This window comes from Panulirus ornatus, chromosome 67, assembly GCF_036320965.1.
Source record: "Panulirus ornatus isolate Po-2019 chromosome 67, ASM3632096v1, whole genome shotgun sequence".
In the NCBI taxonomy this organism is placed as follows: Eukaryota; Metazoa; Arthropoda; class Malacostraca; order Decapoda; family Palinuridae; genus Panulirus; species Panulirus ornatus.
In genome coordinates this window covers 704,217-727,181 of record NC_092290.1, presented here as the reverse complement: position 1 = coordinate 727,181, position 22,965 = coordinate 704,217, and the positions used below count along the sequence as shown (strand labels likewise).

Genomic DNA, 22,965 nt, shown 5'->3' with positions numbered 1-22,965 from the left:
ATGTCACATTTTGTCGTATCTACGCAGCTGCGACTTCTCCATTAAGTAAATGGTAATGGTGATGATGTCAAGACACTTAAACGACATGGCGGAATCGGAGCACCTCTTCCTCTATATGGATACGAACAGAGGTTTTCTCATACCATGCTGCAAATCCGAGTTTCCTAGCTACCACCTTACGTGAAAAAGAGGATTCCATCTCTCCAGTAGTGTGCATCAGAGCCCTCCAGCATACAAGGACATTAACCAGTCACTCAGTAGAGGACATTAATCATAGGTCTCCAGCACTCAATAACGTTAACCAGAAGCCTCTAGCACCCTGTGAACATGAACCAGAGGCCTCCAACACCCCGGAGACATGAACCAGAGGTCTCCACCATCCCGGGGACATGAACCAGAGGCCTCCAGCACCCTGTGAACATGAACCAGAGGCCTCCAACACCCCGGAGACATGAACCAGAGGCCTCCAGCACCCTGTGAACATGAACCAGAGGCCTCCAACACCCCGGAGACATGAACCAGAGGTCTCCACCATCCCGGGGACATGAACCCGAGGCCTCCAGCACCCTGGGGACATAAACCAGAGGCCTCCACTACCCTGGGGACATGAACCAGAGGCCTCCACCACCCTGGGGAAATAAACCAGAGGCCTCCACCACCCTGGGGACATAAAACCAGAGGCCTCCACCAACCTGGGGACATGAACCAGAGGCCTCCATCGCCCTGGGGACATGAACCAAGGGCCTCCACCACCCTGGGGACATGAACCAGAGGCCTCCACTACCCCGGGGACATGAACCAGAGGCGTCCACCACCCTGGAGACATGAACCAGTGGCCTCCACCACCCTGAGGACATGAACCAGAGGCCTCCACCACATTGGGGACATGAACCAGAGGCCTCCAGCACCCTGGAGACTTGAACCAGAGGCCTCCACCACCCTGTGGACTTGAACCAAATGCCTCCACCACCCTGGGGACATGAACCAGAGGCGTACATTATCCTGAGGATATGAACCACAGGCTCCACCACCTCCGAGAAAATGAACCAGAGGCGTCCAGCACCCTGGGGACATGAACCAGAGTTCTCCACCACCTTGGGGATATGAACCAAAGGCTTCCATCACCTCCGGAGACATAAACCAGAGGCGTCTAGCACCCTAGGAATATGAACCAGAGGCGTCTAGCACCCTAGGAATATGAACCAGAGGCTTCCAGCACCCGGGAACACCAATCAGAGGCTCTCAATACCCACGGAAATGATCCGTGAGCCTCCAGCACCCCAGAATCATGAACCTGAGACCTCCAGGCACCCAGAAAGCATGAATTTGAGGCCTCCAACACCAACACGCATGAACCAAAGGCTTCTAGCATCCGGGAACATGAACCAGAGGTCCTCAGCACCCAGGTACATGAACCAGAGGTCTCCAGCGCCAGGGGACATGAACCAGAGGCCTTCAGCGCTCGGAGGCATGAATTAGAGGCCTCTTGTACCCACGGATATGAACTATGGGCCTCCAGCACTCCGGGGTCATGAGCCAGAGGCCTCCAGCACCCATTAAGCACCCGAGACATGAACCAGTTACCTCTAGCACTCTGAAACATGAATCAGAGGAATCCGGCACCCGGGAACATGAGCCAGTGTCCTCCAGGAGCCCGGAATATGAACCACAGTCCACCCACACTCTAAGAAGAAGCAGAAGCCTCTAACATCCCGGTGCATGAACTCGAGGCCTTCAATGTCCGGAGACATAAACCAGAGGCCTTCAACACTAGAAGCATAAAAAAGAGGCCTTTAGACCCAGGGACATGAACCAGAATCCTCCAGCACCCGAGGATGGGGACCAGAAGCCTCCAGCACCAGGAGATGTGGACCAAAAACCTCCAGCACCCGGGGACATAAACCACATGCCTCCTGCACCCGGAGATGTGGACAAGAAGCCTCCAGCACCAAGGACATGAACCAGAAGCCTCCCTCACCCGGGGATGTGGACCAGGAGCCTCCAGCACCCGCAGACATGAAACCGAGTCCTCCAGCGCCACGGGGACGTGCACCAGAGGCCACCAGTATACCGGAACATGAACCAGAGGCCTTCAGCACCATAGATACATGAACGAAAAGCCTTCAGCAACCGGAGACATGAACTGGAGGCCTCCTGCCATCACGAGGGCTTGAAATAGTGGCCGTTAGCTCCTGGGGGACATAAACCAGAAGCTTCCAGCATCCGACAGGAACAAACCAGGCCACTAGCATATAGAATATGAACCAGAAACTCCTAACACCCCGAAGACATAAACTAGAGGCCTTCAGCACCCTAAGACATAAACCAGATGCCGCCAGCACTACGGCAACATAAACCTTAGGCCTTCATCGTCCCCAAGGACGTGAACCAGAAGCCTGCACCATCCAGGGACATGAAGTAGAGGCTACTTGTACCTAATCATATGAACCAAAAGGCCACCAGCACCTGGAGACGTGAACCAGAGAACTCCAGCACCTACGGACATGAATCACAAGCTGCTAACACTTAGCAACATTACCATGAAGCCTCCAGCACCCGGAGACATGTATCAGAGGTCTCAGGCAGATGAAAACATAAACCAGGGGCCTCCACCACATACGAACATGAACCAGAAACCTCCAGTACCACGATTACGTGAACCAGAGGTTTCCAGCTTCCAGGTAAATGAGCCAGAGCCCTCCAGCACCTGGGGACATGACCTAGAGACCTTTGGCACCCAGTGAACATGGACCAGAAGTCTCAGTCCATCGAAGAAATGAACCAGAGGACTCCAGGACCCCGGGCACATTAACCAGAAGCCTCCAACATCCGAGGATATAAACTAAGGGCTTCCAGCACCCGAGGACGTAAGGCCTCGATCATCCATATATTTGGGACTAACATTCCACATTTAACTTATCATTTAGCTTTGTAAATGTTGATGGTAGCTCAGTTTAATATGTTAAGTGTATCAGAGGTTATTTACAGAGGCATCGCTGTACACCATATATCGTTATTTACCATTAACGTCAGTTCTCATTTCTGCATTTCTGCATGAAGTTCATCATGCGGGTACATGGATCCAGTCAACCGGACTCAGATTCAGACTTGCCATGATGACAAAGTCCAGGGGCTGCCCAGAGGAGACAAGTTTCTGCCGATGGACTAGGAGGAGAATATCGGATAGAACATGGGAATTAAGGAAGTAGCAAAAGGTCTCAAGAGAGAGAGGGGCAACGGCTAAAGATACTGGAAAGGGGATCATGGAAGATATACAGTGGATCAAAATGTAAGGTGAGGATAGGGCATGCAGAGAATTTGTGCTGTGTCAGGTCACCATCGACAACTGTGAGGATTTTTGGGTGTAACAAGACAACATGGGTAGTTATGAGGATTTGTGGTGGAGTAAGTGTTTACGAGTGTAGCAGGGGCAGCTGTGACGATTCATAGGTGAATCAAGACACCATGGACAGCTGTGATGGTTTAAGGGAGTAGCAAAATACCATGTACAGCTGTGAGAGTTTATGGGTGTAACAATACACCATGGAAAGCTTTAAAGGTTTATGGGTGAAGGAAAAACACTATGATCATCTGTGGGGTTTATGTATGAAGCAGGACACCATGATCATCTGTGAGGTTTATGGGGGAAGCAGGACACCATGATCATCTGTGAGGTTTATGGATGAAGCAAGACACCATGATCATCTGTGAGGTTTATGTATGAAGCAGGACACCATGATCATCTGTGGGGTTTATGGGTGAAGCACGACACCATGATCATCTGTGAGGTTTATGGATGAAGCAGGACACCATGATCATCTGTGGGGTTTACGGGTGAAGCAGGAAACCATGGACAGTTGTGAGGTTTATGGAAGAAGCAGGACACCATGGACAGTAACAAGGGTTTATGGGTGAAGCAGGACATCATGATCATCTGTGGGGTTTATGGGTGAAGCAGGACACCATGATCATCTATAGGGTTTATGGGTGAAGCAGGACACCATGATCATCTGTGAGGTTTATGGGTGAAGCAGGCCACCATGATCATCTGTGGGGTTTATGGATGAAGCAAGACACCATGATCATCTGTGGGGTTTATGGGTGAAGCAGGCCACCATGATCATCTGTGGGGTTTATGGATGAAGCAAGACACCATGATTATCTGTGGTGTTCATGGATGAAGCAGGACACCATGATCATCTGTGAGGTTTATGGATGAAGCAGGACACCATGATCATCTGTGGGGTTTATGGGTGAAGCAGGACACCATGATCATCTATAGGGTTTATGGGTGAAGCAGGACACCATGATCATCTGTGGGGTTTATGGGTGAAGCAGGAAACCATGATCATCTGTGAGGTTTATGGGTGAAGCAGGACACCATGATCATCTGTGAGGTTTATGGATGAAGCAAGACACCATGATCATCTGTGAGGTTTATGTATGAAGCAGGACACCATGATCATCTGTGGGGTTTATGGGTGAAGCAGGAAACCATGATCATCTGTGAGGTTTATGGGTGAAGCAGGACACCATGATCATCTGTGGGGTTTATGGGTGAAGCACGACACCATGATCATCTGTGAGGTTTATGGATGAAGCAGGACACCATGATCATCTGTGAGGTTTATGGATGAAGCAAGACACCATGATCATCTGTGAGGTTTATGTATGAAGCAGGACACCATGATCATCTGTGGGGTTTATGGGTGAAGCACGACACCATGATCATCTGTGAGGTTTATGGATGAAGCAGGACACCATGATCATCTGTGAGGTTTACGGGTGAAGCAGGAAACCATGGACAGTTGTGAGGTTTATGTATGAAGCAGGACACCATGATCATCTGTGAGGTTTATGGATGAAGCAGGACACCATGATCATCTGTGGGGTTTACGGGTGAAGCAGGAAACCATGGACAGTTGTGAGGTTTATGGAAGAAGCAGGACACCATGGACAGTAACAAGGGTTTATGGGTGAAGCAGGACACCATGGACGGTTGTGAGGGTTTATGGGTGACTGTCTACCACCTTCCCTGGATCTCGTTTGTAGTGCTGTACATCAATATGTACACTTGTTTGTCTGTCATTCAACCCTTCTAAGCTTCCTTTTTCTGGCTCTTTCTTTAATGTCGTTTCCTGTATTACGTAATCTTGGTGTTGTCAACTTAACCACCTATTTTACTCTCCTAGCAATACAGGTGCAGCACCTGCGGCTATCCATAAAGATGTTGCACCAGCGGCTAACCATACAGTTGTTGCATCAGCGGCTAACCATACAGTTGTTGCACCTCCGGCTAGCCATACAGATGTTGCACCTGTGGCTAGCTATAAAATTGTTGCCCCTGCGGCTAGCCATACAGATGTTGCACCCTGCGGCTAGCCATACAGTTGTTGCATCTGCGGCTAGCCATACAGTTGTTGCACCTCCGGCTAGCCATACAGTTGTTGCACCTGCGGCTAGCCATACAGTTGTTGCACCTGCGGTTAGCCATACAGTTGTTGCATCTGCGGCTAGCCATACAGTTGTTGCATCTGCGGCTAGCCATACAGTTGTTGCCCCTCCGGCTAGCAATACAGATGTTGCATCTGCGGCTAGCCATACAGATGTTGCACCAGCGGCTAGCCATACAGATGTTGCATCTGCGGCTAGCCATACATATGTTGTACCTGCAGCTAGCCATACAGTTGTTGCATCTGCGGCTAGCCATACAGTTGTTGCATCTGCGGCTAGCCATACAGTTGTTGCCCCTCCGGATAGCCATACAGATGTTACACCTGCGGCTAGCCATACAGTTGTTGCACCCTGCGGCTAGCCATACAGATGTTGCACCTGCGGCTAGCCATACAGATGTTGCATCTGCGGCTAGCCATACAGTTGTTGCATCTGCGGCTAGCCATACAGATGTTGCATCTGCGGCTGGCCATACAGATGTTGCACCTGCGGCTAGCCATACAGATGTTGCACCTGCGGCTAGCCATACAGATGTTGCACCTGCGGCTAGCCATACAGATGTTGCATCTGCGGCTAGCCATACAGATGTTGCACCTGCGGCTAGCCTTCCAGTTGTTGCACCTGCGGCTAGCCATACAGATGTTGCACCTGCGGCTAGCCATCCACATGTTGCACCTGTTGCTAGCCATGCAGATGTTGCACCTGCGGCTAGCCATACAGATGTTGCACCTGCGGCTAGCCATCCACATGTTGCACCTGTTGCTAGCCATGCAGATGTTGCACCTGCGGCTAGCCATACAGATGTTGCACCTGCGGCTAGCCATACAGTTGTTGCACCTGCGGCTAGCCATACAGATGTTGCACCTGCGGCTAGCCATCCACATGTTGCACCTGTTGCTAGCCATGCAGATGTTGCACCTGCGGCTAGCCATACAGTTGTTGCACCTGCGGCTAGCCATACAGATGTTGCACCTGCGGCTAGCCATACAGATGTTGCATCTGCGGCTAGCCATACAGTTGTTGCACCTGCGGCTAGCCATACAGTTGTTGCACCTGCGGCTAGCCATACAGATGTTGCATCTGCGGCTAGCCATACAGTTGTTGCACCTGCGGCTAGCCATACAGATGTTGCACCTGCGGCTAGCCATACAGATGTTGCACCTGCGGCTAGCCATGCAGATGTTGCACCTGCGGCTAGCCTTCCAGTTGTTGCACCAGCGGCTAGCCATACAGATGTTGCACCTGCGGCTAGCCATACAGTTGTTGCACCTGCGGCTAGCCATACAGATGTTGCACCTGCGGCTAGCCATACAGATGTTGCACCTGTTGCTAGCCATGCAGATGTTGCACCTGCGGCTAGCCTTCCAGTTGTTGCACCAGCGGCTAGCCATACAGATGTTGCACCTGTTGCTAGCCACGCAGATGTTGCACCTGCTGCTAACCTTCCAGATGTTGCACCTGTGGCTATCCATACAGATGTTACCCCAGCGGCTAGCCATACAGATGTTGCACCTGTTGCTAGCCATACAGATGTTGCACCAGCGGCTAGCCATACAGATGTTGCACCTGTTGCTAGCCATACAGATGTTGCACCAGCGGCTAGCCATACAGATGTTGCACCTGCGGCTAGCCATACAGATGTTGCAGCAGCGGCTAGCCATACAGATGTTGCACCTGTTGCTAGCCATACAGATGTTGCACCAGCGGCTAGCCATGCTGGAGCCATCTAGATTTGCCTCTCTTAACGCTTCTTAAGATTTTTGGAGAGCCTCCTCTCTTAATCTTAAGAATGTAGTGTATCATTCCATCTTTCCTTTATATTGTAGCTGGGTGCCAGGTGTTCACTTCCTCGTCTGCTCCCACCCTTCCACCTCGCCTTTATCTCCGAATTCATGGGTTCGTTTTGTTGTAACTATTGTACGATCTGGACATCCAGGTATTTTCGGTGACGCACTTGCTTCTTTTTTGGCTTTCCCCCTCTCCTGTGGCTTCTTTTATACCCTCTGTCCACTCCTCTGGCTTTCCCCCTCTCCTGTGGCTTCTTTTATACCCTCTGTCCACTCCTCTGGCTTTCCCCCTCCCCTGTGGCTTCTTTTATATCCTCTGTCAACTCTTCTACGATTCTTTCCCTCACTTTTATCTCTACTGTATCTTGTATTCTATGTATAATACCCAGACCTTATGTTCTCTCCATCCTATATGATCAAACCTTCAACTTTCACATAACCTCCGCTCTGTTTGATCTCCTTCAGAACACCCTTCCTCTTTGCCTCAACATTCCTTCCCTCTATCTCTCCTCTAGCTTGCTGCGTCTTTAAATCTTCCTATGATTCTCTCTCTCTCTCTCTCTCTCTCTCTCTCTCTCTCTCTCTCTCTCTCTCTCTCTCTCTCTCTCTCTCTCTCTCTCTCTCTCACACACACACAAAGTTATCCATTGTTGTATCTTCTGGCATGTCTTTAAAAACCACTATCCATTGTTGGTGAGGAAGAGCCCGATCCGTCCTCCGCGAGTCACCAAGGTCATGGTATGATGGAATCTCCCAGGTATGATGGTGGAGTCTTCCAGGTATGATGATGGAGTCTCACAAGTATGATGATGGAGTCTCCCAGGTATGGTGATGGAGTCTCCCAAGTATTTCCTCTTGAGGAATATTTCTGCCAGTATAGGTGGGCCAGATGTAATTTTTCACCCAGTGACAGGCAAATGGCAGGTTAAGTCATGGCCTTTGTGGAATGACTGGTGGCACCTCCTTATCTCTGATAACCTCGTCTGCCGCCAGATTTTACCCGGATTCAGGAAAAACCCGATACAGATTTAGGTTTTAACCTGTACCTAAAACTACATATACGTAACTCTGTAACCTATTTACAGCTGTAACAAAACCTACATAACATTAACCCTGTAATCCAGTCGCGACTGTAACGCAACCTACATTGTACATATCTTATGATCTTTATCTAAAAATGTGGTTTTAACAGTCACGATCATGGGGATGTACTCAAGCGCACAGGAGGATGCACGATACTAGCCAAACCTCCAACCGGGTCCCTTCTACCATGACCTGGAAAAGTTCATTGCATGGACGATTGAAGCACCAAGCAACATGCCTCCCAAGCACGGCTAGAGATCTGACAGCACGACTGAAGATCTGGCAGCACGACTGAAGATCTGGCAGCACGACTGAAGATCTGGCACCACGACTGAAGATCTGGCAGCACGACTGAGGATCTGGCAGCACGACTGAAGATCTGGCACCACGACTGAGGACCTGGCAGCACGACTGAAGATCTGGCAGCACGACTGAAGATCTGGCACCACGACTGAGGACCTGGCAGCACGACTGAAGATCTGGCAGCACGACTGAAGATCTGGCACCACGACTGAGGACCTGGCAGCACGACTGAAGATCTGGCAGCACGACTGAAGATCTGGCAGCACGACTGAAGGTCTGGTAGCATTACTGAGGATCTGGCAGCACGACTGAAGATCTGGCAGCACGACTGAAGATCTGGCACCACGACTGAGGACCTGGCAGCACGACTGAAGATCTGACAGCACGACTGAAGATCTGGCAGCACGACTGAAGATCTGGCAGCACGACAGAAGATCTGGCAGCACGACAGAAGATCTGGCAGCACGACTGAAGATCTGGCAGCACGACTGAAGATCTGGCAGCATTACTGAGGATCTGGCAGCACGACTGAAGATCTGGCAGCACGACTGAAGATCTGGCAGCACGACTGAAGATCTGGCAGCACGACTGAAGATCTGGCAGCACGACTGAAGATCTGGCAGCATTACTGAGGATCTGCCAACATGACTGAGGACCTGCCAGAACGACTGAAGTTCTGGCAACATGACTGAAGATCTTGCACACAGCTGAAGATCTGGCAGAACGCGTCAGGAATTCTACTGATAAAGACATTCCACTGCAGAAGCTTCGTGTCGCAGAATTTACCGTTCGAGTACCGTGCAAATTTTAGCTCTCAAAGCTGAAATGTATAATTCTACGTGTATATAGCTGTAGGTTTTAAGTGCTCTTTTAAGGTAAAATGTAACGAATAACCATAAGGTTTTAGTGCTTTTTAATTCAATAAAGTCAATTAATCAAATCGAGCACCATGTGGGAGACAGACGTCATGTGCCGTCTCATTAAGTAGACAGCCAGGGTCTTTGTCTTGCCTGATTCTCACTATTGACGCGAATATTTTTACCAGCCCACGTGCTGTGGCTTGGGAGAGACATTACCACCTCATATGCTGTAGGGTGGGCGAAACATTACTAGCCTTCGTTCTGTGGCGTAAGCGAGACATTACTAGCCTTCGTTCTGTGGCGTAAGCGAGACATTACTAGCCTTCGTTCTGTGGCGTAAGCGAGACATTACTAGCCTTCGTTCTGTGGCGTAAGCGAGACATTACTAGCCTTCGTTCTGTGGCGTAAGCGAGACATTACTAGCCTTCGTTCTGTGGCGTAAGCGAGACATTACTAGCCTTCGTTCTGTGGCGTAAGCGAGACATTACTAGCCTTCGTTCTGTGGCGTAAGCGAGACATTACTAGCCTTCGTTCTGTGGCGTGGGAAGGTGCAGTGCTACATTAGTAGTGTACGAAGGTGGGTTCAGTATATACTATAGATAGTAGGCAGATGAGTGGGCTGTACAACAGTATATGGTTAAGTTATAAAGGAGGGCTCAGGCTTCTGTGGATTATTTATACAAATGGACACATTAAGACTGATCACCACACTTTAACACAGATGGGAAAATAACCGATGATGAAGGTCTTAGGGGCTAGACTGACATATGGACAACATAGCAGCACATAGCGTTATGGGCATAATCAGTGACATAACATTATGGGTATAGTTACTTACAATATTGAGGTATATTAAGTATGTCGTGTCAGTGAAGTATTTAGAAAGTTCAGAAAACATGAAACCAAGAGACCTAAAGCTGGTGATAGAGAGGCATTGTGTATGTGGTGATGCTTGCCCGGTGCGGCAGTGGTGGTGCTTGCATAAAACTACGCGTCCCGCTGCCCCAGTGGCAACCAGATGACGGCACGACTCGCCGATTGCCCCAGGACAGCACGACACTGCCTGCCACTGACTACTGACTACCAGAGGACAGCATGACCCGTTGACTGTTACTGGCCACCAGTCGCGGGCACGAGTTGCTGAACGCCACTGGCCACCAGTGAACGGCATGGCCAGTTGACTGCCACTAGCCATCATAGGATGGCACGGACACTGGCCTCCGCAGGACGGCATTGCCACTGGCCACAAGAGGGCGACACTGTCACTGGCCACCAGGGGATGACATTGCCACTGGCCACCAGGGGACGGCATTGCCAGTGGCTATCAGGGGACGACACCGCCACTTGCCAGTGGACGACATTGCCACTGGCTACCAGGGAACGACATTGCCACTGGCTATCAGGGGACGACACTGCCACCGGCCACTAGGGGACAACACCGCCACTTGCCACCAGAGGAAGACACTGCCTCTGGCCACCAGAGGACGACACTGCCACTGGCCACCAGAGGAAGACACTGCCTCTGGCCACCAGAGGAAGACACTGCCACTGGCCACCAGAGGACGACACTGCCACTGGCCACCAGAGGACGACACTACCACTGGCCACCAGAGGATGACACTGCCACTGGCCACCAGAGGACGACACTGCCACTGGCCACCAGAGGACGACACTGCCACTGGCCACCAGAGGCCGGCACGGCCACTAGCATCATGGTACAACGTCATCAGTGTGTGTGCCGCCCTCTTCATATCCCCTTCCTTCCTTCCCTCCCACTCAATGATTGCTGATATCTTGTTATTGGGTGCTTGTTTCTTGGTACAGGTTACCTCAGTATAACTCATGACAATACCAATGCCAGTCTCTTTTTATTAGTTTTCATTTCATCACATTTTATTACCTGCATTTAACATTAAATTTTGATGATGTAAAGTTTATGTACATATTGATTAGTTATAATGATAACCATAATGATGACATAGCAGGAATCGGGTGAAGACTGAGGTTGGGGCGGAACACATATTACACCACTGGCCACATACCTGGCTGCCTACCTGTCTGGCTAACCATATATGTATGAGGCGGCGGACTCTCCTGCTCCTCCGGCCAGGATCAGGCCATATGACACGATGCATATGTTACACTGAACATGGCTTCCCCACTAGCCACCCACGAAACTTTCTTTAGCCATCTCTCAGACGCTTTCTACAGGGCTCTGCAAGGGCTAGGCTGCCATAGCTCTGGCTTGCAGGGCGGTGACACACAGCCCTGCCCAGCACCATGGCTAGCATACTTATGTTGTTGCAGTGCCCAGTTCAGTCCCGAGAACATGGTCCTATGTGCTTTAGAATGGCATAATGGCACAACTGGCTTGTCACTCGTATCTAAAAGGCTTTGATCGTTTTTAAATAGAGACCTTTGTAGTATCAGAGCCTTTTAGAACTACTGTCCATAGGGAAGAGTAGTGTTGGAGAGTTGACTGGAGTCCCGCCTTCATATTCTGATAACTGAACCTCGATTTAAGAGAGAAGACTCCAGAGATCTCTGTCATTTTGCTTTCTCTCAATCACTGCTGTGCACCTTCCAGTATCTTTCAAAACTTTTTGTTTCCTCATTGAATCTAGATTCTTTCTCTAAACTTCTGCCAAAAAGGGTTTTGGTTATTTGCCAGTCGCAGCCACAATGGGAGTAATGCTTGTAAACGTCATCTGCTCGGATATTATTAACATATGAACATCATATTACACCATTTTGGCTGTTTACCTGTTTGATGCAGTGAGGCGCACAGGTGTTGCCCGCTACTGTGTATATAGCATTAGAACCTTTGTACTCATGATATCCTTCTAGACTTAGAGACGTTGCTAGCTGCACCAAAATTCAACATTACTGCACTGTTCTGTTATACTTGAGCACTGTCTTGTAGGCAAGCAGTTGCAGCATCCGGCACCGTAGAGGAGGAGTCTGGTCCCACCCAGTAGTAGCAGAGCACCGCCCATTCGCCACCTGTATCTGAGTGTAACATGACCCGTGCCCTCAGCAGGGCGGCCGGCAACAGCCATTAGCCTCGCTAGGGTTGCCCCCGTCACAGCCATAAGTTGAGGAGTGGCACGGGAAGGGAATGGCCCTCTGGCCTTCCTCTCTGGCTCTCTCTTGGGCATGCATCCCGCCTGGAAGGTCGGGCTAAGGGTGCACGCCTCCTACGCACGGCACCACATTGTTGTAGGTCTCTGCACCGCGCTTCTTGCGGACACACGCCCACTGAGTCGGCATGATCGTAGCGGGAGGTGCCTGATGGGCCACCGTCGGGCATGTCCTGTGTCCCCACAGCCCCGCGGAGGCTGCTGTTCCCGGCACCCGCCCTCACACACATTGTGCACGTGTCTGCCTCAGTTGGATACCCAACTGTGTGTGTCTGTCTGTCTGTCTTTCTGTCTGTTGGGGGTAACAGTGAATCGGGGATGGGGCTCGCATGTACGACACTTGGTATACATGGTTAGATGAGTTGTACAAGACCGGTGGGTCAGTTTCGTGAGTCAGGCATACGAGAGCTGGGTTAATATATGTGGCAGACGGATGAAGCCTATGGAGGTAAAGTGTGCAAAGGAGGTTGGTGAGGTATATTACACTGGATGAGATGTATGAGGGAGGTGGACGAGGTACACAAGGCTGGTAGGTGGTAGGCGAGGTGTCAAGTGCAAGGGCGTGAAATTCATTAGGAAGGTGGTTGTGGATGAGGGCGGTGAGTGAAATATAGGAGGACGAAGGGTAAAATGTATGAGTGAGGGGGTTGATGAGGGTGATGATTGGGGTTATAAGGGCGATGAGGGAGTTAATTGGTGTATGAGGGCATTGGTTGATAATATATTTGGGCTATGAGGCAGATGGTGTATAAGGGCAGTAAATAACGTGTATAAGGGTTGGGTGAGGTACTCCAGGCAGGTAATGAAGTGTAAATGCATTGGTTGAGGTTTATGAGGATATTGGGTGAGGTGCATTGAGAGTGGTAGGTGAGGTGCATGAGGCAGCAGCTCCGGGGGGTCACCCTAGTCTAGCTTATGCACTCTTTCTGTTCTTATATTTTCTTTGCCTATCTTTTCTTTTTTCTCTGGTTCCTTACAGATACGTTTCCTGCCTCCTCTGCACCTCCTTTCCCTGGCCAGGACAGCGCGGGGGTGTGGGGACTGATTCTCCCCCCACCCCCTACGCTGCGCCCCCGCCCTCCCGTCCTCCCGTCCCCCCCACACCGCCGCCCACGCCCACACACACCCTGGGCACCCACGACCCTGCCCCCGCATGTTTCCTTCATCACGGCAGAGCCCCTGCCCGCCTACTCGGCCCAAACGCACAATGTCCTCACCGTAGACCGCCACACCACCACACGGACTGCCGGTAACTCTCATGGGTCATTTCCAGTCAACGTTATTCCCTACGATAACTCGTCCCTCCACGCCGGCGACACCCAAATACCCAACCCCTTGGTGGAGGTCGGCCAGGGAGGAGGCCGGCGCCAGAACGCGTCACGCGCCGCCAACGTCTTGGGTAGCGGCCGACGCTACCCCACCGACCCCTCAGCAAGTACGTACTTCTTTCCAACGACCCACAGGCTGGCCCTTTGGGCCCTCACCATTCCCATCCACCATCAACCAACCATCTTCACCACCACCGCTATCATCCCTTCGCCACCACCTCATGTCTGCCACCTGCACCCACCCTACCCCTCACAGCCTGCTGCTGCTCACTTTTCTCACCACAGCTTTAAAACCCTTGAACCCTCAGGCCAACTCCGTGGCAAAAAAAAAAAAAAAAAAAAAAATCTCGTTTCAGCAGTTTTTCTTTAGCAAAGAGATAGCGGGCATGTTAGAGTGCAAGTAGCCACTGTTAACCCAACCGTAAGTACCAACGGGAACATACCCTGCTGCCCCCACCGCTGCTCCAGACCCGTCCGTAATGTAGACTGGATAAATTCCCGTTCGTGCCACACCCCCGTAACCCTCTTGTGTGTGTGTAGCCTTAGTCAGTGTGTGCGTTCCTCCTATTGTAGCCTTAACGTTTGGACTCCTCCTACTGTTGTTCCGGCAAGTGGACTCCACTGAAGCTCCAGCATGATGTTAATTTAAACTGGTCTCTCTCAACGTCCTCTCCAGAACCCAGCTCTGGGATCACCTTCATTAACCTGCCCTTTACACACACGCATTATCTCAATACCGTGGGTAATTACATATATATATATATATATATATATATATATATATATATATATATATATATATATATATATATATTATGATACTTGATCGCCGTTTCCAGCTTCAGCGAGGTAGCGCCAAGAAACAGACGAAGAAAGATCCATCCACTCATATACACTAATATATACATAAATACACATACACGTACATATACATCTCAGCATGTGCATACATACACATATACACATGTATATATTCATACTTGATCGCCTTCATTCATTCCGACCCCACCCTGACCCACAGGAAACAGCATCGCTACCCCAAGCGTCAGCGAGGTAGCGCCAGAAAAAGACAAAAAAGGCCACATTTGTTCACACTCAGTCTCAAGCTGCCATGTGTAATGCATCGAAACCACAACAAACACGTGATCTCGTAATGCAGAAACAACACTAGGAAAAGGAAACAGGAAAATCCCAAGCGCTTTCAACATACACATACATATACATGCACAAACATATACATATATACACATGTACATATTCATACATGCTGCCTTCATCCATTCCCGCCGCCATACCGCCACACATGAAATGGCAACCCCTTCCCCCCCCGCGAACGCGCGAGGTAGTACTAGGAAGGCATAAAAATGGCCACATTTGTTCACACAGTCTCTAGCTGTCATTTGCAATATATATATATATATATATATATATATATATATATATATATATATATATATATATATATATATATATATATATATATTCTTCTTTTCTTTCTTTCAAACTATTCGCCATTTCCCGCATTAGCGAGGTAGCGTTAAGAACAGAGGACTGAGCCTTTGAGGGACTACCCTCACCTGGCCCAATTCTCTGTTCCTTCTTTTGGAAAAAAAAAAAAAAAAAAAAAAAAAAAAAATATATATATATATATATATATATATATATATATATATATATATATATATATATATATATATATATATATATATATCCTCTCCGGGTACTTTGACATCTAAGGTCTTCGCTTTGAACCCTTAAAACACCGTCGTGATTACTATACCATCAAACATATCCTTGTTTACCCTAAACAGACAGTGACCTCTCCCCCCCCCCCTTTCACTTCACTTTGCATTCCTTAGTGTACCCGAGAATGTCGCCTTCCTCGCTCATCATGTGTCTTACTTCAGCTTCCATGGTTCTGTTCGCTGTCCTGTTTACAACCAAGTATTTAAAACACCACGTTCTCTAATTTCTCTCCATCCGAACTCGCACTCCAACCAACGGATTTTTCTCCACTCTTAACCTAATAACCTTACTTTTATTTACATTTAATCTCAACTTTCTCTACGCTCTCACAAATTCAGAAACCAACGAGTGCAGTCTCTCACCCGAATCTGCCACTAGCGCCTGTCATCTGCAAAAAGTAGGTGACTCATCCCCAAGGCCCTCCCCCTAGGCCCTTCACACCCCACCCCTAAGCCCTCCTTCCCCCTCCAACCCCCCCCCCCCACCCTTCAGGCCCTCCCAACCCCACCCCCGAGGTCCTTCCCACACCCGGGACCCTCCCCACCCTTCCAGGAGCTCGGCCATGAGCTCCTCGATAATAGGAACCTGGGGCAATCACACACACACACACACACACACACACACACACACACACACACACACCTGGATACGAGAGTCAAATATCCCTTACGTTGCATTATTTTTCAAGTTACCACTGCAACATACAGCACGGCCAAACAACTTAACTTCATCATAAAGTACCTTCCAGCAAAATGGTAATAAACTCCACAGACGAATTCCAGACTCCGCTGCATGAGGTTACGCCGTGGGTGAAAAGTCACCTTGTCGAGGCTGAATCATTGGAAGTAAACGTCCGTCAAAGAACTTGTCACTACATAAGAGTCCATATTTTCTTTCCGTTGGTAGTAACGCAGCCCTGGGCTGCAGGAGCCTCTGGAAAGAGGTCCTTGTTGAGTAACATCCATAACTCTTTTTTAGAAAGATGTGTAGAGTTTTGACCAAGGGAGCAGCAAGGCATGTATGCTACTCGGAAGAGAAGAGGGCGAGTTGTCCCAGGTAATAGGTGGGTTTGCGGCAAAGATGTGTAATTTCTCCACGACTTAATCTATGTATGGATGGGGTGAAGAGGGAGGGGAATGTGAAGGTGTTGGAGAAAGGGGAGTTCTGCTGTCTGTTGGAGGTGAGGAAACCTGGGAAGTTAGTTGCTTTTAGCTCATGATAATGCGCTGGTGGTAGATTGAGTGAGAAACTGCAGTAACTGGTGCATGAGTTTCGGAAAGTGTGTGAAATGAGAAAGTAAATGTGACTAAACGAAAGGCTATTGGGTATAGCAATGGAGAGAGACATTAGATGGAATATGAATTTTTATGAAGAGAACATAGAGAAAACAGTGTTTCAGATACTTAGGAGTGGACAAGGCAATGTAGGAAGGGGGGCGAAGGTCCTGAGAGTCTTAAGAAATGTGTGCAATGGAGGTCTCTGTGTATGTGGGCAAAGATGGGCGTCTTTCATGATATAGTACTCCCGTCAGTGTTGTATGATGGATGCAAGGCACGCGTGAGTTCTAGACGACAAAGTGCGGATGAGGGTAAAAGTTTAGGAAAGGAAAAGTTTAAGAACATTATGTTTTTGTAGAGGGTTGATCGAATAAAAATTGTCGGGTTACGAGAGATGTGTGACAATAAGAGGAGTTTGTATGTATAAGAGAGCTGAGGAGGGTGTCCGGAAAGTGCTTGGACAAACGGAAAGGATGGATTAGGAGAGAAGACATGGCGGAAGTTGAGGGATCGATGAAAAGGAGAATGCCCAAGAAGGAAGTGTAAAGATGGAGAGATGCTTTGGGGCCTGAACATGCAGGGGAGTGTGAGGTATATAAGGGATCGAACGATTTGGAGCGATATATTATACAGGGGGCGACGTGCAGTCAGTGAACTGTACCAGGGAATACGTGGCGTTTGGAGAAAACCACTTAAAGGTATGTGGGGCCTGGTTGTATACCGAGAGGAAGGCTTCAGGTGAGGTGCATTATACATGACAGCTAAAAAGAATGGATGTGACCGAATGAGGCAATTTCTTCGTCTGTTCCTGGCGTTACCAAGCTAACGCACGCCATATATATATATATATATATATATATATATATATATATATATATATATATATATATATATATATATATATATATTCCTATGAGTCCGCGGGGAAAATGAAACACGATAAATTCCCACGTGCACAATCGTGTAATAATCATCATCAAGGGCAATCGCATGTTTACCAAATGGCATCCTAGCTACGTCTCTTCGTTGTATATCAACTGACTGTTATATTTCTCTCTTGTGTCTCCCCTGATGATGTGATTATTAAACGAAAGTGCACTTGGGAAATTATCGTGTTTCATTTTCCCCGGGGACTCACAGGAACATACTTGAGCACGCGCAAAACTGTGATCCTTTCCAACCATATATATATATATATATATATATATATATATATATATATATATATATATATATACTCTATATTCATCTGTTTATTATACTTTGTCGCTGTCTCCCGCGTTAGCGAGGTAGCGCAAGGAAACAGACAAAAGAATGGCCCAACCCACCCACATACACACGTATATACATACACGCCCACACACGCACATATACATACCTATGCATTTCAACATACACAGACATATACATATATACACAAGTACATACTCATACTTGCTGCCTTCATCCATTCCCACCGCCACCCCGCCATACATGAAATGGCACCCCACCTCCTCACGCGCGCGTGTGAGGTAGCGCGAGGAACAGACAACAAAGGCCACATTAGTTCACACTACCTCTAGCTGCCATGTATAATGCACCGAAATCACAGCTCCCTTTCCACATTCAGGCCCCACAGAACTTTCCATAATTTACCCCAGACGCTTCACATGCCCTGGTACAATCCATTGACAGCGCGTCGACACCGGTATACCACATCGTTCCAATTCTTTTTTATTCCTTGCACGCCTTTCACCCTCCTCTATGTTCAGGCCCCGATCGCTCAAAATCTTTTTCACTCCATCCTTCCACCTCCAATTTGGTCTCCCACTTCTCCTCGTTCCCTCCATCTCTCACACATATATTCTCTTTGTCAATCTTTCCTCACTCATTCTCTACATGTGACCAAGCCATTTCAATACACCCTCTTCTGCTCTCTCAACCACACTCTTTTTATTACCACACATCTCTCTTACCCTATCATTACTTACTCGATCAAACCACCTCACAGAACATATTGTCCTCAAACATCTCATTTCTAACACATCAACCCTCCTCCGCACAGCCCTATCTATAGCCCACGCTTCACACCCATATAACATTGTTGGAACCACCATTCCTTCAAACATACCCATTTTTGCGCTCCGAGATAACGTTCTCGCCTTCCACAAATTCTTCAACGCTCCCAGAACCTTCGCCCCTTTCCCCACCCTGTGACACTTCTGCTTCCATGGTTCCATCCGCTGTTAAATCCACTCCCAGATATCTAAAACACTTCACTTTCTCCAGTTTTTATCCATTCAAACTTACCTCTCAGTTGACTGGTCCCTCAACCCTACTGAATCTAATAACCTTGCTCTTATTCACATTTACTCTCAGCTTTCTTCTTTCACATACTTTACCAAACTCAGTTACCAGCTTCTGCAGTTTCTCATCGGAATCAGCCACCAGCGGCGTATCATCAGCGAACAACAACTGACTCACTTCCCAAGCCCTTTCATCAACAACAGACCGCATACGTGCCCCTTGCATTCACCTCCCTAACAATCCCACCCATAAACAAATCAAACAACCATGGAGACATCTGGCACCCCTGCCGCAAACCGACATTCACTGGGAACCAATCACTTTCCTCTCTTCCTACTCGTACACATGCTTTACATCCTCGATAAAAATTTTCACTGCTTCTAGCAACTGACCTACCACACCTTATACTCTTAATACCTTCCACAGAGCATCTCTATCAACTATATCATACGCCTTCTCCAGATCCATAAATGCTACATACAAATCCATTTGTTTTTCTAAGTATTTCTCACATTCTTCAAAGCAAACACATGATCCACACATCCTCTACCACTTGTGAAACCACACTACTCTTCCCCAATATATAATAAAATATATAATAAAAAAAAATAATAATAATATATATATATATATATATATATATATATATATATATATATATATATATATATATATATATTTTTTTTTTTTTTTTTTTTATACTTTGTCGCTGTCTCCCGCGTTTGCGAGGTAGCGCAAGGAAACAGACGAAAGAAATGGCCCAACCCCCCCCCCCCCATACACATGTATATACATACGTCCACACACGCAAATATACATACCTACACAGCTTTCCATGGTTTACCCCAGACGCTTCACATGCCTTGATTCAATCCATTGACAGCACGTCAACCCCGGTATACCACATCGCTCCAATTCACTCTATTCCTTGCCCTCCTTTCACCCTCCTGCATGTTCAGGCCCCGATCACACAAAATCTTTTTCACTCCATCTTTCCACCTCCAATTTGGTCTCCCTCTTCTCCTTGCTCCCTCCACCTCCGACACATATATCCTCTTGGTCAATCTTTCCTCACTCATCCTCTCCATGCGCCCAAACCACTTCAAAACACCCTCTTCCGCTCTCTCAACCACGCTCTTTTTATTTCCACACATCTCTCTTACCCTTACGTTGCTCACTCGATCAAACCACCTCACACCACACATTGTCCTCAAACATCTCATTTCCAGCACATCCATCCTCCTGCGCACAACTCTATCCATAGCCCACGCCTCGCAACCATACAACATTGTTGGAACCACTATTCCTTCAAACATACCCATTTTTGCTTTCCGAGATAATGTTCTCGACTTCCACACATTCTTCAAGGCCCCCAGAATTTTCGCCCCCTCCCCCACCCTATGATCCACTTCCGCTTCCATGGTTCCATCCGCTGCCAGATCCACTCCCAGATATCTAAAACACTTCACTTCCTCCAGTTTTTCCCCATTCAAACTCACCTCCCAATTGACTTGACCCTCAACCCTACTGTACCTAATAACCTTGCTCTTATTCACATTTACTCTTAACTTTCTTTTTCCACACACTTTACCAAACTCAGTCACCAGCTTCTGCAGTTTCTCACATGAATCCGCCACCAGCGCTGTATCATCAGCGAACAACAACTGACTCACTTCCCAAGCTCTCTCATCCCCAACAGACTTCATACTTGCCCCTCTTTCCAAAACTCTTGCATTTACCTCCCTAACAACCCCATCCATAAACAAATTAAACAACCATGGAGACATCACACACCCCTGCCGCAAACCTACATTCAATGAGAACCAATCACTTTCCTCTCTTCCTACACGTACACATGCCTTACATCCTCGATAAAAACTTTTCACTGCTTCTAACAACTTTCCTCCCACACCATATATTCTTAATACCTTCCACAGAGCATCTCTATCAACTCTATCATATGCCTTCTCCAGATCCATAAATGCTACATACAAATCCATTTGCTTTTCTAAGTATTTCTCACATACATTCTTCAAAGCAAACACCTGATCCACACATCCTCTACCACTTCTGAAACCACACTGCTCTTCCCCAATCTGATGCTCTGTACATGCCTTCACCCTCTCAATCAATACCCTCCCATATAATTTACCAGGAATACTCAACAAACTTATACCTCTGTAATTTAAGCACTCACTCTTATCCCCTTTGCCTTTGTACAATGGCACTATGCACGCATTCCGCCAATCCTCAGGCACCTCACCATGAGTCATACATACATTAAATAACCTTACCAACCAGTCAACTATACAGTCACCCCCTTTTTTAATAAATTCCACTGCAATACCATCCAAACCTGCTGCCTTGCCGGCTTTCATCTTCCGCAAAGCTTTCACTACCTCTTCTCTATTTACCAAATCATTTTCCCTAACCCTCTCACTTTGCACACCACCTCGACCAAAACACCCTATATCTGCCACTCTATCATCAAACACATTCAACAAACCTTCAAAATACTCACTCCATCTCCTCACATCACCACTACTTGTTATCACCTCCCCATTTGCGCCCTTCACTGAAGTTCCCATTTGCTCCCTTGTCTTACGCACTTTATTTACCTTCTTCCAGAACATCTTTTTATTCTCCCTAAAATTTAATGATACTCTCTCACCCCAACTCTCATTTGCCCTTTTTTTCACCTCTTGCACCTTTCTCTTGACCTCCTGTCTCTTTCTTTTATACATCTCCCACTCAATTGCATTTTTTCCCTGCAAAAATCGTCCAAATGCCTCTCTCTTCTCTTTCACTAATACTCTTACTTCTTCATCCCACCACTCACTACCCTTTCTAATCAACCCACCTCCCACTCTTCTCATGCCACAAGCATCTTTTGCGCAATCCATCACTGATTCCCTAAATACATCCCATTCCTCCCCCACTCCCCTTGCTTCCATTGTTCTCACCTTTTTCCATTCTGTACTCAGTCTCTCCTGGTACTTCCTCACACAGGTCTCCTTCTCAAGCTCACTTACTCTCACCACCCTCTTCACCCCAACATTCACTCTTCTTTTCTGAAAACCCATACAAATCTTCACCTTAGCCTCCACAAGATAATGATCAGACATCCCTCCAGTTGCACCTCTCAGCACATTAACATCCAAAAGTCTCTCTTTCGCACGCCTGTCAATTAACACGTAATCCAATAACGCTCTCTGGCCATCTCTCCTACTTACATAAGTATACTTATGTATATCTCGCTTTTTAAACCAGGTATTCCCAATCATCAGTCCTTTTTCAGCACATAAATCTACAAGCTCTTCACCATTTCCATTTACAACACTGAACACCCCATGTAAACCAATTATTCCCTCAACTGCCACATTACTCACCTTTGCATTCAAATCACCCATCACTATAACCCGGTCTCGTGCATCAAAACCACTAACACACTCATTCAGCTGCTCCCAAAACACTTGCCTCTCTTGATCTTTCTTCTCATGCCCAGGTGCATATGCACCAATAATCACCCACCTCTCTCCATCAACTTTCAGTTTTACCCATATTAATCGAGAATTTACTTTCTTACACTCTATCACATACTCCCACAACTCCTGTTTCAGGAGTATTGCTACTCCTTCTCTTGCTCTTGTCCTCTCACTAACCCCTGACTTTACTCCCCAGACATTCCCATATATATATAT

General features: G+C 47.8%; 1 protein-coding gene across 25 annotated transcripts in view; it reads left to right on the top strand.

Annotated features, from left to right (window-relative positions):
• The window catches only part of LOC139747051 (uncharacterized), a 1,040,326-nt gene that overhangs the window by 657,140 nt on the left and 360,221 nt on the right, over positions 1-22,965 (top strand). For 23 of the 25 annotated variants that reach the window (XM_071658815.1, XM_071658818.1, XM_071658817.1 and 20 more), the window contains one exon: positions 13,607-14,062. The exons of 1 other annotated variant lie outside the window; for it this stretch is intronic. In XM_071658815.1, the coding sequence (XP_071514916.1) occupies positions 13,607-14,062 (456 nt within the window). The remainder of the gene's footprint in view (positions 1-13,606; positions 14,063-22,965) is intronic. One more of the 25 variants, XM_071658808.1, reaches the window with a different exon arrangement.